A 17,166-nucleotide genomic window follows, 5' to 3' on the forward strand; every position below is an offset into this window, starting at 1 on the left:
CGACGTGAATATATGACGAAGCTCCGCCGACTAAGGGGGGTGTTTGGTTGCAAGGGACTAGACTTTTTTTAGTCTAGGGACTAAAGAAAAAAGACCCTCCAGTAGAGTCTTTTTCTAGTACCTGTAGAATAAGTCCCTTCTGTTTGGTTACATAGGGCTTAAAAGACTTTTTTTTAGTCTAGTCCCTGTAACCAAACACCCCCTAAGTCCAGATTGAAGCCTGAAAGACCAACTCAAAAAGGGAAGGCTACTAAAAGAACTCTAATCTAAACAACTAAACAGAGTTGAGGCACCGGGAACCCCCCTCCCCCCTTAGGCTTTGTTCGGTTAATCCTCTTCCCAAGAGGATTGGAGGGGATTGACAAGGATTGATTCGTATTTTGACTTAGAAGAGGTTTAAATCCCCCTCAAACCCCTTCAATCCACTCGGATTCACACGCAACCGAACAAGGCCTTAAGGGATAGGGGAGGAAAATGACCTGCTCCGGATCAAAACAAGTTGAAGGATTTACCACAACCATTACTAACTAAGAAATAAGAGAATTGTTCAGTTAATTAACGAAAAGCCGAATGAAAACCATCACAAAAACGCTGAGCGGCACACATGTAATAGTAGTATCTCACAAACACCTTTCTCAAAAGGCCTCGTGGAAACAGCACACAGTCTTCATCGCTTGCAGCGTTTGGAGCAAGCTTCAGCAAGTATACTACAAACCATAGCAGTTTGCTCGGCCGTGTATGTCAACACGATCTCTTCTCATCTCATCATCTGACGACCAGCGGAAGGGCGGACACGGTACTTTGCCACGAAGCAAAACCCACGTCGACGGCACCTTCCTCCCCTCCCCTCCCCTCCCACAAATAGCCGGACGGGGACGACTCCTCTCCAGCGAAGCAAACCCCACCTCGATTCCTATTCCTCCTCTCCCTTCCTCCCCCCACCACTTTCCCCCAACCTCCCCCCAGCCAGATTCCACCGCCAGCCGCGACCTCCCCCCGCCCCCTCGCCATGCGCAACTCCGGCGCCACCGCCGCCTCGGCCCCTCCGGCCGCCTCCATGCACGGCTCCTACGCCGCGCCGCCCGCCTACTCCGCCGGCTACGCCAAGATCCCCACCTACCCGCCGCCGCCCTCCTCCTCCTCCTACCCCAACCCCAGCCCCGTCCCGCCCGCTGCGCCCTCCGCCTCCGCCCCGGCCCCGATCCAGGACCCCACGGCGCCGCCCTCCTCGCTCGCCAAGGCGGCCGAGCTCGTCACCCGGTTCCGGGAGCAGGGCCAGGCGCTCATCGCCGCGCGCCGCCCCTGGGGCGAGGTCTTCCGCTCGCCGGCCTTCTCCAAGCCGCCCAACGTCGGCGAGGCCGCCTCCCGGATGCGCCGCAACACGGCCTACTTCCGCGCCAACTACGCGCTCGCCGTCCTCGCCGTCGTCGCCGCCTCGCTCCTCTGGCACCCGGGCACCCTCTTCGCGCTCCTCGCGCTCTGCGCCGCCTGGTTCTTCCTCTACTTCGCGCGCCCCGCCGAGGGCGCCCAGCCGCTCCGGGTCTTCGGCACCGAGTTCGACGACGGCACCGTCCTCGCCCTGCTCTCCGGGGTCACCGTCATCGCCATGCTCTTCACCGACGTCGGCTGGAACGTCGTCGGCTCGGTCATGATCGGGCTCGCCCTCGTGGGCGCGCACGCCGCGCTCAGGTCCACCGACGACCTGTTCCTCACCGAGCAGGAGGCGGCCGGCAACGGGCTCGTGGCCGCAGGCTTCAGCGCTGCTGGACCCATCTTGCCCACCTATGTCCGCATTGGTTGATTTTTGCAGTCTGGCGTGGTGGCATAATGGTGCTCCAATCTTCTTTGTTGAACATTCTCGGTTTGTGTTCTTGTTTGCAATTGTGCACTGGCAATTCTGTTTCATATATACGGCGCGGTATCTTATTGGTTCGTGTGTTGGCGTGTAAAAATACTAGATTGGCTTGTGATCCTAGACTCAATAGTAAATTAGTAATGTGTGCAATCATATTATGAACATATTATACACTTCTCATCTGAACTGAGTGTAAAGCTGTTATGTTGATAATGGAAATTGCCATCTGATTCTTCACTATAGTTTGCTGCAAATGCTAATCTTGATGTTCTTGTGCAATTCGCTTTGTGAATTTCACACCTCCTTATGATGGATCAATCTCCAGAATACTGTGTTTCTAGATCTTAGATTGCCATGCCAATGCAAAGATGCCATAAACACATAGATACATTTCCTGTGTTTCTAGATGATAGATTGCCATGACAATGCAAAATATGCCACCAACACAGCAATCCTGTGCTTCTAGATGGTAGATTGCCACAGCAATGCACAAGATGCCACCAACACAGCAATGATGGCAGATTGCGACGGCAATGCAAAAGATACCATCAACACAGCAATCCTGTGTTTCTAGATGGCCGATTGCGATGGCAATGCAAAAGATACCATCAACACATTTGCTCGTTTAGTTTCTTTATTAATGGTTTATAATGACCGCTGTAGGCTGCAGCTGAATGCATATTGTTGCTTTCCCTTCATTTGCCTTTCCTTGACTGAGCAGAGACGCCGGCAATGGGCTTATGACGGCCAGTATCAGTGCTCCTGTACCCATCCTGCCTAGCTACGTCTGTATTGGTTATTTGTGCATCGCCTGCATGGCATGATGATACCCAAGGCCCAGTGTTTGTTCAACATTCTTGGTGTTCTTTGCTTGCAGTTATGCATTGGCAATTCTGTTTATATATATAATGTGCACTATCTAGTGGTTTGTCTGTTGGCTGTTTAAAAAAATTATTCCCCTGGTTCACTATTATAAGATGTTCTAGCTTTTTTTCTATGTAGACACGTTTTAGTGTGTTTGTTCATTAATTTTCAGTCTGTATTTAGTCCATATTGAAATATCCATAACATTTTATAATAGTGAATGAAGCGAGTACTAGATTGGCTTCTGACCTTCAACTCATAGTAACATGTAATGAACATATTCTGCTTTTCTTAATCTGAATTGAGTTGGCAATTAGCAAGGTGGTGGTGTTTATTTATGAAAATGAAGGTGTTGTGTGTTCATAATGGTCGTTGCCATCCGATTCTTGATTAGTTTGTTTGCAAATGCTAATGTTGACCTTATGATTTCTGCACCTCCTCTTCACGATGGATGAATCTCCACAATCCTTTGTGATGCTCCTAGGATGTCCATGCAAACCACCTGTATATCTAGATGCTGGATTGCCATGGCAGTTCAAAAGATACCATTAACACTGTTCTTGTGTTCTCTTGTATGATATGATTGCTGCAGCTGGACTGCATATGTTACCTTCCTTTCTTTTGCCTCCCTTTGTCGGTGCTATGGCCTGTATAGTATAATGATGTCGCTTCAGTGGATGTCATGTTAGTCGCGCCCCATCGCTGGAGATCATGTTGTCCAGAAACTTTGTTGTTATGATAATTGTTGGAATTTAGAAGGCTCCATTCGGGAATATGTGATCATCAATCGATTCACCATGATGTTTGCAAGCGTTATGCTGCGATTGGCATGAGAGTGAAGGTTCTTTTTCTTGTGCTGCCACTTCTCGACGAGCATATGAATGTATTCCGAACGCTGCTCTGTTGTGCGTTTGCTGTATGGCCTGTATCTGTATCTGCATCGCAAAAGGAAGCAGTGTCGTTGGCTAGACTGAATCTGTATGGCCTGTATCTGTATCTGCATCGCAAAAGGAAGCAGTGTCGTTGGCTAGACTGAATCCAGCCGGCTGGTTTCAGTTTATCCAAGTGTGAGATGAAGCTGCTTTCCTTTGTGCAGCTATATTCTGCTGGATATATTAGCAAATTATTGATTAATCTAATTCACGAGTAGAAAATAAACATGGCAATCATAGTATGCAACTCATACCGATACACAGAACCGAAACATACATGAATACAACATATATGGCTAGCACATAAGCGAGCAAATAGGGGATGAGCAAATAAACCCTTCGGTTGGCCAGGCCAACGCGACGGCGACAACAGCAGCCTCAGCTCGTCTGTGGCCTTCTTGGTGGCGGCATCGTTGGCCATGGGGTCGATGGAGGGGAAGTAGTTGAAGCAGAGGCGCACATAGACGGGGATGGATCTGGAGCAATCGCGTAGAGACGCTCCCCAAAAACTTTATCGCCGCTCTCCCAGGCAGGATCTCGAACGACGGGGTTCTAGAGGCACCTGCTCTCCCGACCAACCGTACACGCGGTCGTCAGGATGGGATCATCGGAAGCAGTGCAGTGAAAGGAACAATAGATGATGGCTAGGGTTGCGCAAGGAGGGAGTGAGTGTCTGTCGGCTGCATTGGCCAACTCCTCCATTATATAGGCCGTCAGGTAGGGATAAAGCGCATAGGTATGAGCTCGCTCAGCTCATTCCCGCAACCCGCGACACGTCGTGACGAGGCGTGGCGAGGTAGGCGGCAGAGGAGGAGCGTGCGTGTACCACTCCTCTTCCCAAGCTCCCAATGGCAAGTGGTAGCCCTTATAAAGGGGCCTCAACTACTTAGGTGGTGCCGAACTTCCCATCACCTGCCATACACCTACATGGCCCTCAAGATTAACCAGGAATCATTGTTCATATGAGCCCAAGGCTCATCTATGATTCTGTTGGGGAACGTTGCATGGAAAAACAAAAAAAATTCTACGCACACGGAGATGCATAGCTATGAGAGGGGGAAAGCATCTACATACCCTTGTAGATCGCTAAGCGGAAGCGCTTATCAACGCGGTTGATGTGTTGTACAACTTCATGATCTGTACCGATCAAGCACCGAACGCACGACACCTCCGCGTTCAACACACGTTCAACTCGATGACGTCCTCGCCTTCTCGATCCAGCAAGAGAGGCGAAGTAGTAGATGAGTTCCGGCAGCACGACAGTGTGATGATGGTGGTGGTGAAACTATTCCGCAGGGCTTCGCCAAGCACAACGGTTTTTGGACGGAGGACGAACTAGAGGGAGAGGGGGCGCCGACACACGGCTTGGGATTCGTGGTCGTGGCACCCCTCCCCTCCTCTCATATATATAGGTGGAGGGGGAGGGAAGGGTGCCCTAGGGCGCGCCCCAAGGGGGCCGACAGCTGCCCTAGGCGCCCCCCTTTCCTTCCTAAGGAGCGGAGGAGAAGGCATGAGGGGGGCTGGTGGCTGCCACTAGGGCGTCTGCCTTAGGCGCCCCCTTTCCTTCCCTAGGGCCGGCGGCCATGAGGTGGGGGCGCGCCAGCCCCAAGTGGGCTGGTATGCTCTCCCTCATTGCCCCGTTTGGCCCAATAAGCTCTCGTGGCCTTCCATAACTCCTTTCGGTAATCCGATAATACTCTGATGCATTCTAAAACCCTTCCTGAGACCAAATACTATCATCCGATATATCAATTTTTACCTTCAGACCATTCCGAAGCTCCTCGTCATGTCCGTGATCTCATCTGGGACTCCGAACAACATTCAGTCACCAACATACATAACTCATATTGTTGGGGATATAACTATTTGAGTAACCCGCCCAGGAGGGGCCGGGTTACGCAAAGAAGACTTACCAGAGAGAAGGCCCGAGACCAAAGCATGAAGATGGCGGTTCATAGAGGGCTCAAGGCCCACAGGCGACTTAAGGCCCGTTGTAGTAAACCGCCATAATAATATTACTTGTATCATAAGGTAGACTTAACTAGTCACCGAGCCGAACATTGTTTATGAGCCGGCCGGGACTCTGTAAGCCGCAGGGCGTCCACCCGTGTATATAAGGGGACGACCTGCTGGCGGCTTAGGGCAAGAAACAACTCATCGAGAACCGGGCATAGCGTATCTCGCTCCCTGGTCATCGAAACATCAATACCAACCCAACTAGACGTAGGCCTTACCTTCACCGTAAGGGGCCGAACTAGTATAAACCCTCTCGTGTCCTTTGTCCCGATTAACCCTTCAAGCTCCCTAGTTGCGATGGCTCCACAACTAAGTCCTTTCACGAGGACATCTGACGTGACAATTCCACGACAGTTGGCGCCCACCGTGGGGCCAGCGCACGGTGGATTTGACTTCTTGAAGGGTAACTTCGAAGGGCTCAAGGGATACGTAGTGGGCCGGATGACCAAGAGTCGTCGCGGCAAGATCTACATCGACAACGAAGGCTGGGGCCCCGACGCCGGCTCAATTGAGTACGGGTACCGGGTGTTGGGGAACGTAGTAATTTCAAAAAATTTCCTATGCACACGCAAGATCATGGTGATGCATAGCAATGAGAGGGGAGAGTAATGTCCACGTACCCTCGTAGGCCGTAAGCGGAAGCATTATGACAACGCGGCTGATGTAGTCGTACGTCTTCACGATCCGACCGATCCAAGTACCGAACGTACGGCACCTCCGAGTTCAGCACACGTTCAGCTCGATGACGATCACCAGACTCCGATCCAGCAAAGTGTCGGGGATGAGTTCCGTCAGCATGACGGCGTGGTGACGATGATGATGTTCTACCGGCGTAGGGCTTCGCCTAAACTCCGCGACGATATGATCGAGGTGGAATATGGTGGAGGGGGGCACCGCACACGGCTAAGGAACGATCACGTAGATCAACTTGTGTGTTCTAGGGTGCCCCCTGCCCCCGTATATAAAGGAGCAAGGGGGGGGGGGTGCGGCCGGCCCTAGGAGGAGGCGCAACGGAGGAGTCCTACTCCCACCGGGAGTAGGACTCCCCCCTTTCCCTAGTTGGACTAGGACTTGGGGGGAAGGAGGAGAGGGGAGAAAGGAAAGGGGGGGGGCGCCGCCCCCTCCTTGTTCTATATTGGATGTAGGGATTGTTAGTTTGGGTGAGATATATTGCTTCCCCTGTATCCCCAACACCAGATTGCATAACCAGAAAGTTTCGGGAGTTTTATAGGTGGGAATTCAAGTAGCTCTAGTTTTATCTTTCCAACAGACACATGATACGATATGGGATCTATCATATGTTTGTTCCGGCTTATTCTGCAAGCCAAATCCTTTGTTTTGTTTTGAGTTGTGGTATTCGAGTTGCTTCGAAGTCAAATGTTGAATCCATACCTTCCCTAAATGGTGTTCTCATATTTCTATGGGAGTGCTAATCCTTCTTGATCATTGAGGTTCTCATGTTAATTCTCTTCCAACCGGCATGCTTCTCTTCAAGTGGATCCGATCATCTCAACATCCGCAAGATCAATTCTAAGTTTTCTCAACGATATCCATTCCATCTGCCCCAAGTTGCCTTTGTTTTCCCGCCCCCACCCTTTTTCTTCAAGGACTCAGATTTCTTAATCGGGTATCCATTTTATTGATGGGAATACTCTCCATTCTTTTCCGTCAATATTCTTATCCGGTGATTCTGAAGAAGATACTAACGGAGTTTCAAGTTCATCATTTTTCATTCTTTTCTTCTCCGATGGATTCAATTCAAGCTTTCGGTGTTGATCATATTCTTATCCTCGTTCAAATGCTATCCCATGCCGGTGCATCTCATAATTGTTCACCTCTCTTTATTCTTATCCGGAGTGCTCAAGATATCTTGGAAGATTCGTGCTTCCATTCTCAATCCGTTCAAGCTATTTGGAGATTATTATCTCATTCAAGTCATTTAATTCAACGGGCGCAATCCCCCCTTTCAAACAATCATTCAACGGTGTTTCTCTTGAGTGGGCCCTAACCCACATGTCTTTTCCCAGGATCTTACCTGACTCTTCTAATTATCAGGAGCGATTCTCAAATTCATTTCCAAGGTTGACGTAAGAATGAATTATCATCAGTCATATTCCTTTTCCAAGATCGTTTTTAAAACATTTTCATCGTTGGTTCAACATTTCTATTCTTCATTGCTCCGGAGTGTCTTATAAATTGTCATGGTGGTTCTCATTGTCATTCTCAGCTTTGAAGACCGAAGAAGAGTTCCTCTTAAATCCTTACCCTTTCTTCCAAAGATGTGTAGTTCAAGTTTGATGCCATCTTCTCATAATTGTTTTCGATTGTGGGAATTCTTTTCACCCATCCAGAGCAATTCAGGAGCCTTTTCAGTTTCATTCTCTAGAGCCAATCATCTCAGAATTATTCATTCTCAGCTTTCAACTCTCGTTCTTGAATTCTTCCGGTGCATCGTTCAAATACCCTCTAATCAGTTCACGATCTCTTCGTTCTCATGTATCTAAATCCCCTCAAGTATCTTCATTCGTTTTCCAATTCTTCCCGGTGAATTGTGCCTTTGTTACTTTCATTTTCAATTCGTATGGTGGTTCGCTCAAGATTCCTTTTCTCTTGTTATCATATCAATTCATTCGTTCTTTCCAATTCCACCGGTGGTTCGTTGAAGACCTTCTCAAGTTTACGCTATATCTCTCTTAATCCTTTCTACGAGAATAAGTAGTATGCCAAATCCGTTTCTTGTCATCAATTTAAATTGGTGAAGGATACGCATAACGTAATTCTTATTATTGTTTCACCCAAGTGATCTAGTTTCTTCTTTCTAGTGTTGTTCATCATGTCATTTTTCTCGGTTCGAGATGCTTCATCTTTTCTTTTTCTGGAGTTCCAAGTTTTCTCGGTTATATCGTCGCGAAGCTCCTTCTAAATCATCGCAAGGCTTCACTTTGTGTTTTCAACTTTCCTTTCGTTTTATCATCCTTTTATTACCGGAGTTCTCCATGGAGGCTCTACATGGTGGTTCGTCAAGGATTCTTTTCATTCTTCAATTGTTCTTCAAGATTTCTCTCGAAGTTAAGATCTGCCAAGCTATACTCTAAAATAAACATGGTGCCCAACACATGTTTTGTTTTGAGGCGTTCAAGCATTCTTCATCTTGCATTCTGAAGTGCAATTCCTTCTATCTTATCTTTTGAGGTGGTGTTATGTCATTCTTGACAATTTTCATTCATGTTTCACGATTCACATGTTGTCAAGAATGAGGTATTTTAAATCCATTAATCTCTTCGTTGGAGTGATCTTGTGTCATACTTCACCTAAAGCCTTCCCTAAGGAATGTTGTATTGTGGTGCTTATCAATGATCCAAGCTTTCTCCATATCCTTCTCGGTGAAAGAGGTTTTCATCTCTTCGTTGATCTCAACCAATCAATTGTTTCTGTTAGTGGCCGGTTGTCACCTCATAGTCTTGAGATTTTTTCCATAAGCCCACTACAAGCTTACTTGTTTCGTTGTTGGTTTCCAACAACTCCATTATAACCTTCTTGGAAGGGTGCTTTCCAAGCTCATTTGTGGAAGAAGTTATCATTTTCTTCACCATTCTGTTATTCCAATGATCTATCTTCTATTCTTTCTTACGGAGGCATTGTGATGTTGCTCTTTTCACTCATCATCTCGAATTGCGAGGATCATGTTCTTTTCGTGCTTATCCATTTAACCAGAGTGTTGTGTCACCTCTTCAAGTTCTTTTCATCTTATCAAGTCTTGCATCTCTTTTCAACCGGAGTGCTGTCCAAATTTGATCTTCCTTGTTCCTTGTTTATCTCGTTTCAACTAGAGCGGTTTCAATTCCTTCTTATCCATTGTACTCGTCATTCATAGCTTTGCAACCTCCAAGGTTCACATGGTGTTCCTTGTTTCTATTTTCTATCATAGTGCTCTCAATTGTGTTCAACTCCGTCGTGTTCTTTCTTTCAACTTTTCAACCTCTCAAGGTTCTTTGGTTTCACTCATTGGTCGAAGAAGCAACTTAGTTTTACCTCTTCTCTTCCTCTTCCGTTTCTCTCCGGTGCCATGCTAGATCTCGGGACGAGATCTTCTTGTAGTGGTGGAGTGTTGTGACACCCCAAGACCGGAGCTTCAGATGCCTTCCAGGGTTTTCGAGATTCGTTGTGTGATTTTGTTTTGTTCGTGCATTCATCTCTGCATCATGTCATCATGCCATCAGATCATTAATTTTTAAAACTCTTCCAAATAAATTATATGGATCTTCGATCCATTTAAATCGAGGGAAGGGTGACTTCTCTTTATAACATACCCTCCCGATATTTAGGGAGATATTATAAAATATTCCATTGTTTTGGAATCACCCATGAACCCACTTGCATATTAAATCCCTTGGCCTTTTTCTTCTTCAAGTTTTGACTCTCTAACCTTGCCAATAATTCTTTTACCATTTTCCGGAGCTCCACCAAAAATCCGAACATTTTTGGACCTTCCTTTTATCAAGTCCTAGTTCAAACCCATTTGAATTAAATTCAAATGAGTTTGAATTTAAATCTTTTAATCATGGCCTTTTCTATTTTCTTGGAACGAGCATATTTTTGCGAGTCCGGGAAAATTACCCCCATGCTCAAATTATTTCTCCAACCCTTTCTTTATCTCCTTTTTCTTTCTTTGCTATTTACTGCTTTTGGTAAATAAAAGAGAGAGGGAGAGGAGAAGCCCAGCAGCCTTGCAGCCCACCAACCAGGCCGGCCCAGCCTCTAAGGCCCGTTCCACAGGCCCAACCGGTGCACTGTTAAACCTAGCCCAATTGAATCCCACGCATCTCTTTCCCTCGATCTCTCCCTCCTGCGCCGCCACACGCTCACACACGCACATCGCCAGGGAGAGCCCAGCGCTCGATCCCCTCCTCCCTTGTTGCGTTGTCGCAGAGAGAGAGAGAGGAGCGCCGCGCCCTCGTTCCGTCCCCTCGGCCTCCTCCTCGTCGCCTGCATCCGCCGCCAGCCACCGGAGCCCGCTGCCGCCGCCAGATCAGGCTGCGCTTCGCCGGGGTCCTCCCCTTGCTCCCGCGCTCCGCCTTCGCCGGAGAAGAGAGCCAGGCCGGAGCCCCGTCGGCCTCCTCGCCTCCGTCGCGCCCCGTTCCATCAGCCCCGCGCCCGGCCTCCACAACACCACCGGGACGGCCAACTTCGGCGGCCCTCCGTCGCCCTCAAGCTCGTTCAGCGGCCCCCTGTCTTCTCCTCGTGCCTGCCGCCGTCTTCGTCTGCGCCCAGAGGAGCCCGCAGCCTCCCCGCCTTCTGCTCGACCTCGTCCTCGGCCTCGAGATTCTGCTGCCATGGCGTCCCGAGCTCCGCCACACCTCTGCTCCTGCTTTCCCTTCGTGCACCTGCCGACCACCACCGCACCGAGTCTTTTGCCTTGCTTCATTTTGGTTTGAAGACTGAGATGAGACCGCCAAGATGCACCTTGGTTTCGCCAAGACCCTGTGTTGGGCCCTGTGAACGACTACAACGACATGAACATCTACGAACTGTGTACAACTACTGTTACCTGCCTGGAACAACTACCGTCGACATGCTTTCGCCAAGTACCTCTCGGATCCGACAAGTACCCCGATGACGTGTGTACCACTACCGTCGATCCTCGAAGACCCCATGGACCCTGAACATCTATAGAACATGAACAACTACTTCCACTACGAGATGTACCACTACCGTCGCCAAGATCGTGAGTACCACTACTGTCGCGGCGAACGACTACTTCCACGATGTCCCGTGAACGCCTACTTCCACTACGACCGCCGCGAGAACGACTACTTCCCTCGACGATTTTGAACCGCCCCAAAATGCACGCTTCGAAGGTATAACAATGAGAGGACCGCCCGTGTATGTATGTGTGTTGTATGAGATGCTCGTGTGTGCATCGTGTCCGATTTGTCTTTGCACGTTCCTCATTTGCCATGCCGCCGTCCCATGGGAACCCGGAATTCGGGAGCACCCCACCATCTTGCATGACTCGCTCACGTCACGCCTCCTTTTGCACCGGTATCTCCATGAGCTACCAGAACCGATATGTTGCCGTGGCATCATTTTTGGATATGTTGCCGTGGCACCATTTTTGTTTCGCCGCCGTGGCACCCTTTTCGTTCCGCCATGGTGACCAAATGCTTCATAACATGCTCATGTCAACATTTTCATAAAATTGCATAAAACTTGTATATGTCATCCGCATCATGATAACAACATTTAAAATGTTTATAATTGTGTTTGCATTAAACTACTAAATGACATGTGGGGATTTACCGGATTTGTTGTTTCTTGTTTCCGGTCTCACTTAAACTTGCCTAAATAGTTAGTTTATTTATGCTTCACCTCTTGCCATGCTTAACAACATTTAATATTGTTTGGTAACTTAAACAAGAGAGAACTAAATAATTAATGTGGCGTTCCGTCAATATGCACTCGTTGCATATTGAGCTCCACTTAATTTGTAGTATTGTTTGTTGCACTTTGCCATGCCATGCCTCATTAAACCGGACATGCATCATACTTGATTGTGCATCATGCCATGTTTATGCTTGTGTGTTTACCATATTGTTTGCTTCTTTCCGGTTTGTTTCTCTCGTTAGCTTCGGTTTTGTTCCGGAGTTGTGAGGATTCGTTCGACTACGTTCGTTTGTCTTCTTCATGGACTCGTTCTTCTTCCTAGCGGGATTTCAGGCAAGATGACTATTACCCTCGATATCACTTCTATCTTTGCTTGCTAGTTGCTTCGTTCTATCACTATGCTGCGCTACCTATCACTTGTTTTACCATGCCTCCCAAATTGCCATGTCAGCCTCTAACCTTTTTACCCTTCCTAGCAAACCGTTGCTTGGCTATGTTACCCGCTTTGCTCAGCCCCTCTTATAGCATTGTTAGTTGCAGGTGAAGTTGAAGATTGCTCCATGATGGACAGGATTATGATTGGGATATCACAATATCTCTTATTTAATTAATGCATCTATATACTTGGTAAAGGGTGGAAGACTCGGCCTTATGCCTGGTGTTTTGTTCCACTCTTGCCGCCCTAGTTTCCGTCATACCGGTGTTATGTTCCCGGATTTTGCGTTCCTTACGCGGTTGGGTGATTTATGGGACCCCCTTGACAGTTCGCTTTGAATAAAACTCCTGCAGCAAGGCCCAACCTTGGTTTTACCATTTGCCTACCTAAGCCTTTTTCCCTTGGGTTCTGCAGACTCAAGGGTCATCTTTATTTTACCCCCCGGGCCAGTGCTCGTCGTGAGTGTTGGTCCAACCTGTCAACCGCCGGTGGCCACCAGGGGCAACTCTGGGCTGGCCTACCGGAAGTTTGGACAATCCGGTGTGCCCTAAGAACGAGATATGTGCAGCTCCTATCGGGATTTGTCAGCACAACGGGAGGCTTTGCTGGTCTTGTTTTACCATTGTCAAAATGTCTTGTAAACCGGGATTCCGAGTCTGATCGGGTCTTCCTGGGAGAAGGTATATCCTTCGTTGATCGCGAGAGCTTATCATGGGCTAAGTTGGGACACCCCTGCAGGGTATAATCTTTCGAAAGCCATGCCTGTGGTTATAGGCAGATGGGAATTTGTTAATGTCCGGTTGTAGATAACTTGACACTCGACCTCTTTAAAATACATCAACAGCGTGTGTAGCCGTGATGGTCTCTTCTCGGCGGAGTCCGGGAAGTGAACACGGTTTTTGGGTTATGTTTGACGTAAGTAGGAGTTCAGGATCACTTCTTGATCATTGCTAGTTTCACGACCATTCCATTTGCTCTCTTCTCGCTCTTATTTGCATATGTTAGCCACCATATTTGCTTAATGCTTGCTGCAACTCCACCTCATTACCCTTTCCTACCCATAAGCTTAAATAGTCTTGATCTCGCGGGTTTTGAGATTGCTGAGTCCTCGTGACTCACCAGATACTATCACAACAGCTGCAGGCGCCGATGATACCAGTACAGGTGATACAACCGAGCTCAGATGAGAGCTCAACGAAGACCTTGGTTCTTGCTATGTTTCGTTTCATGTTGATCAGTAGTGGAGCCCAGTTGGGACGATCGGGGATCTAGCAGTTGGGTTATCTTCTTTTCTATTGGCCTCGTCCATAGTCGGACTATGTGTGTACTCTGAATGATGTATGATTTATTTATGTTCATTGTGTGAAGTGGCGATTGTAAGCCAACTCTTTATCCCATTCTTGTTCATTACATGGGATTGTGTGAAGATGACCCTTCTTGCGACAAAACCACAATGCGGTTATGCCTCTAAGTCGTGCTTCGACACGTGGGAGATATAGCCGCATCATGGGTGTTACACCCTAGGCCTCCTCTCCTCTTCCTCCACTAGGCCCAATAAGGCCCATTAGGTCACCGGGGGGTTCCGGTAACCTCCCGGTACTCCGGTAAAATGCCGATTTCACCCGGAACACTTCCGATGTCCAAACATAGGCTTCCAATATATCAATCTTTATGTCTCGACCATTTCGAGACTCCTCGTCATGTCCGTGATCACATCCGGGACTCCGAACAAACTTCGGTACATCAAAATATATAAACTCACAATAAAACTGTCATCGTAACTTTAAGCGTGCGGACCCTACGGGTTCGAGAACTATGTAGACATGACCTAGAACTATTCTCGGTCAATAACCAATAGCGGAACCTGGATGCTCATATTGGCTCCTACATATTCTACGAAGATCTTTATCGGTCAAACCGCATAACAACATATGTTGTTCCCTTTGTCATCGGCATGTTACTTGCCCGAGAGTCGATCGTCGGTATCTAATACCTAGTTCAATCTCGTTACCGGCAAGTCTCTTTACTCATCAGCTACATTGCTTGCAAGGCTTATAGTGATGTGCATTACCGAGAGGGCCCAGAGATACCTCTCCGACAATCGGAGTGACAAAACCTAATCTCGAAATACGCCAACCCAACATGTACCTTTGGAGACACCTGTAGTACTCCTTTATAATCACCCAGTTACGTTGTGACGTTTGGTAGCACCCAAAGTGTTCCTCCGGTAAATGGGAGTTGCACAATCTCATAGTTACAGGAACATGTATAAGTCATGAAGAAAGCAATAGCAATATACTAAACGATCAAGTGCTAGGCTAACAGAATGGGTCATGTCAATCACATCATTCTCCTAATGATGTGATCCCGTTAATCAAATGACAACACATGTCTATGGTTAGGAAACATAACCATCTTTGATTAATGAGCTAGTCAAGTAGAGGCATACTAGTGACGTTTATGTTGGTCTATGTATTCACACATGTATTATATTTCCGGTTAATACAATTCTAGCATGAATAATAAACATTTATCATGATATGAGAAAATAAATAATAACTTTATTATTGCTTCTAGGGCATATTTCCTTCACCGGGTCCCCTTTGGAGGGATCCACGTCTTCATAAGCCGGATTGGTGAGCCGGGGCCTGAGCCGGACAACTGCATCGACCTCGTCGAGACAGCTCAGCGTGCGAAACCCGCCCGAGCTCAACCCGGCATGAAGCGTGTCTTTGTGGGCTGTGTCCACGGAGAAGAGCTTTCTGAAGGGCCTGAAGATGGTGGTGAGACGGCCGTCCACTCTGACGGTGATTCGTCCACCGGTTCAACAGATGCTCTGTATCAAGTTCAAGATGGTGTGCTCGGGGGCTGTTTCGATAGCTTCAGTATTCCGGACCCCTGTGAGTCGCCGAATTGGGCAGGAGTCTTCATGGCTGGGACTCAACCCGGTCAAAATTCTATGGCTACTACTGCAATTACGTCCGGGATAGGAGCGGCCGGGGTAGGAGGCCTTGTGCGCCCGCCGGCTCAAGTGCTGATAGATCTCATGGACAAGCTTACGGCCCTGTTAACCGCCACGGTTATCCCTGCAAACAAAGATGAGCATGACGCGGAGGTGGCACGGGTACGTGAGGAGATAGCTCAGGCCAAGGAGGCCTTGGCAGCTGAGGATACTAGACTAGCTACGGAGCGGGCGGCTCTCGACGCCCGGGCACAGCGGTTGCAGTCAGAGGCTTACCAGCTCACGATGAACTTAAACGCGTCCAATGAGGTAATGAGGAGGAGACACCAGAAGACCCAATCCCGGTTACCTCCGAATTACGACCCTCGGGTTCTTTTCGCTACACCCGGAGCCGGCCCAAGTAACCCGCTAGACGCCAATCAGTTCATGACATCCGGAGCAGGATGACTGGCTCAGCATCGAGAGATGCCACCTCCTCATGTAAGCATGGCACCACCGCGTTATGTGCCGATACCGGAGGGTCACTTTTCCAACCCTATGGAGAATTTAATCGCAGCATCAGCGCGACTGGCGGCTCTTCAGTGGACGGTGATGATCCAACAACGGTGGAGACCCGGAGGATCAGGGAGCTTGTTCAGACGACCCTGGCTCAGCAAGAGACCTATTCTTATAGTCGGGATAGGATTCATTCAACTCCTTCGCCTTGGTTAGCACCGCCTCGTCAGAACCGGAGCCCGAGTTACAGCAGGCACATGGAGTCTGAAGCTTTGTCAAGCAATGCTCAACGCCGTGACCAACATGGTGGCTATAACCCGGTGCAAGACCGAGTACGTCAGGAGAACGAGCGGGCGGCTTAGCTGGCGGCTCAACAGGCAGCACATCAGGATATTCCAGAGTATCCAACGACTTCTACTGAGATGGGAGTAGCCACCAGAACCGATGATGTTCCTTGTTTGATACCAGCTTTGCGCAACGTGCACCTGTCCAAGGACTTCAAGGGACCTCGAAAGGTGCCAAATTACACGACCGACTTACAACCTGGAGCCTGGATTGAGAGTTATGAGATGGCCATGGAGCTGTTGGAAGTCAGTGACGCGGCAATGGCTAAATATTTCACCATGATGTTAGATGGAACGGCTCGGTCTTGGTTAAAAAGTTTACCGCCTAATTCCATTGGTTCGTGGGAGGGGTTAAAAGCCCGTTTTATCCAGAACTTCAAGGACACCTGTAAGCAATCTATGTCAATCATGGACTTGACGAATTGTAAGCAGGGAGAGGGAGAATCCACCACCCATTGGGTACGCCGGGTCAAGGAGATCATTCATTCATCTGATAAGATGGATGCCGGCTCTGTAGTCCTCATGTTAGAGAAAAATAGCAGCTTTGAGCCACTGAGGCAGAAACTGGGGCGCCTTAAGCGTGACTGCAGAGATATGGGTACGCTGATGGCGGCTTTAGTCAAATATGCCGATTCTGATAGTACCAAGGATCCCACGTCTGACGATGAGAAGACAGGGAAGGGAAAAAGGAACGGCAATGAAAGGGTCAACAGCATAACCCGGTGAATCAAAGTGGCAATAAGCGTAAGGCGGACGGTAATCCGGAGCTTGTAGCCAACGCTAATACGCAAGGTAACAATCAGAGACGTAAGGGTAAGTGGCCTCGATCCGGCGGGTCAGGCCCATCTCTTGAGCAGCTACTCAATGAGCCCTGCCCG

At 48.5% G+C, this 17,166-nt stretch overlaps 1 protein-coding gene across 1 annotated transcript; it reads left to right on the forward strand.

Annotated features, from left to right (window-relative positions):
- Positions 1-936: 936 nt before the first annotated feature.
- On the forward strand, positions 937-1,928 carry LOC119311763 (PRA1 family protein E-like). Its single transcript, XM_037587465.1, has one exon. It carries the CDS (start codon positions 1,010-1,012, stop codon positions 1,799-1,801), a length of 792 nt encoding a protein of 263 aa, XP_037443362.1. The 5' UTR covers positions 937-1,009; the 3' UTR covers positions 1,802-1,928.
- Positions 1,929-17,166: the final 15,238 nt, after the last annotated feature.

This window comes from Triticum dicoccoides, chromosome 5B (genome assembly GCF_002162155.2).
Source record: "Triticum dicoccoides isolate Atlit2015 ecotype Zavitan chromosome 5B, WEW_v2.0, whole genome shotgun sequence".
Classification (NCBI taxonomy): domain Eukaryota; kingdom Viridiplantae; phylum Streptophyta; class Magnoliopsida; order Poales; family Poaceae; genus Triticum; species Triticum dicoccoides.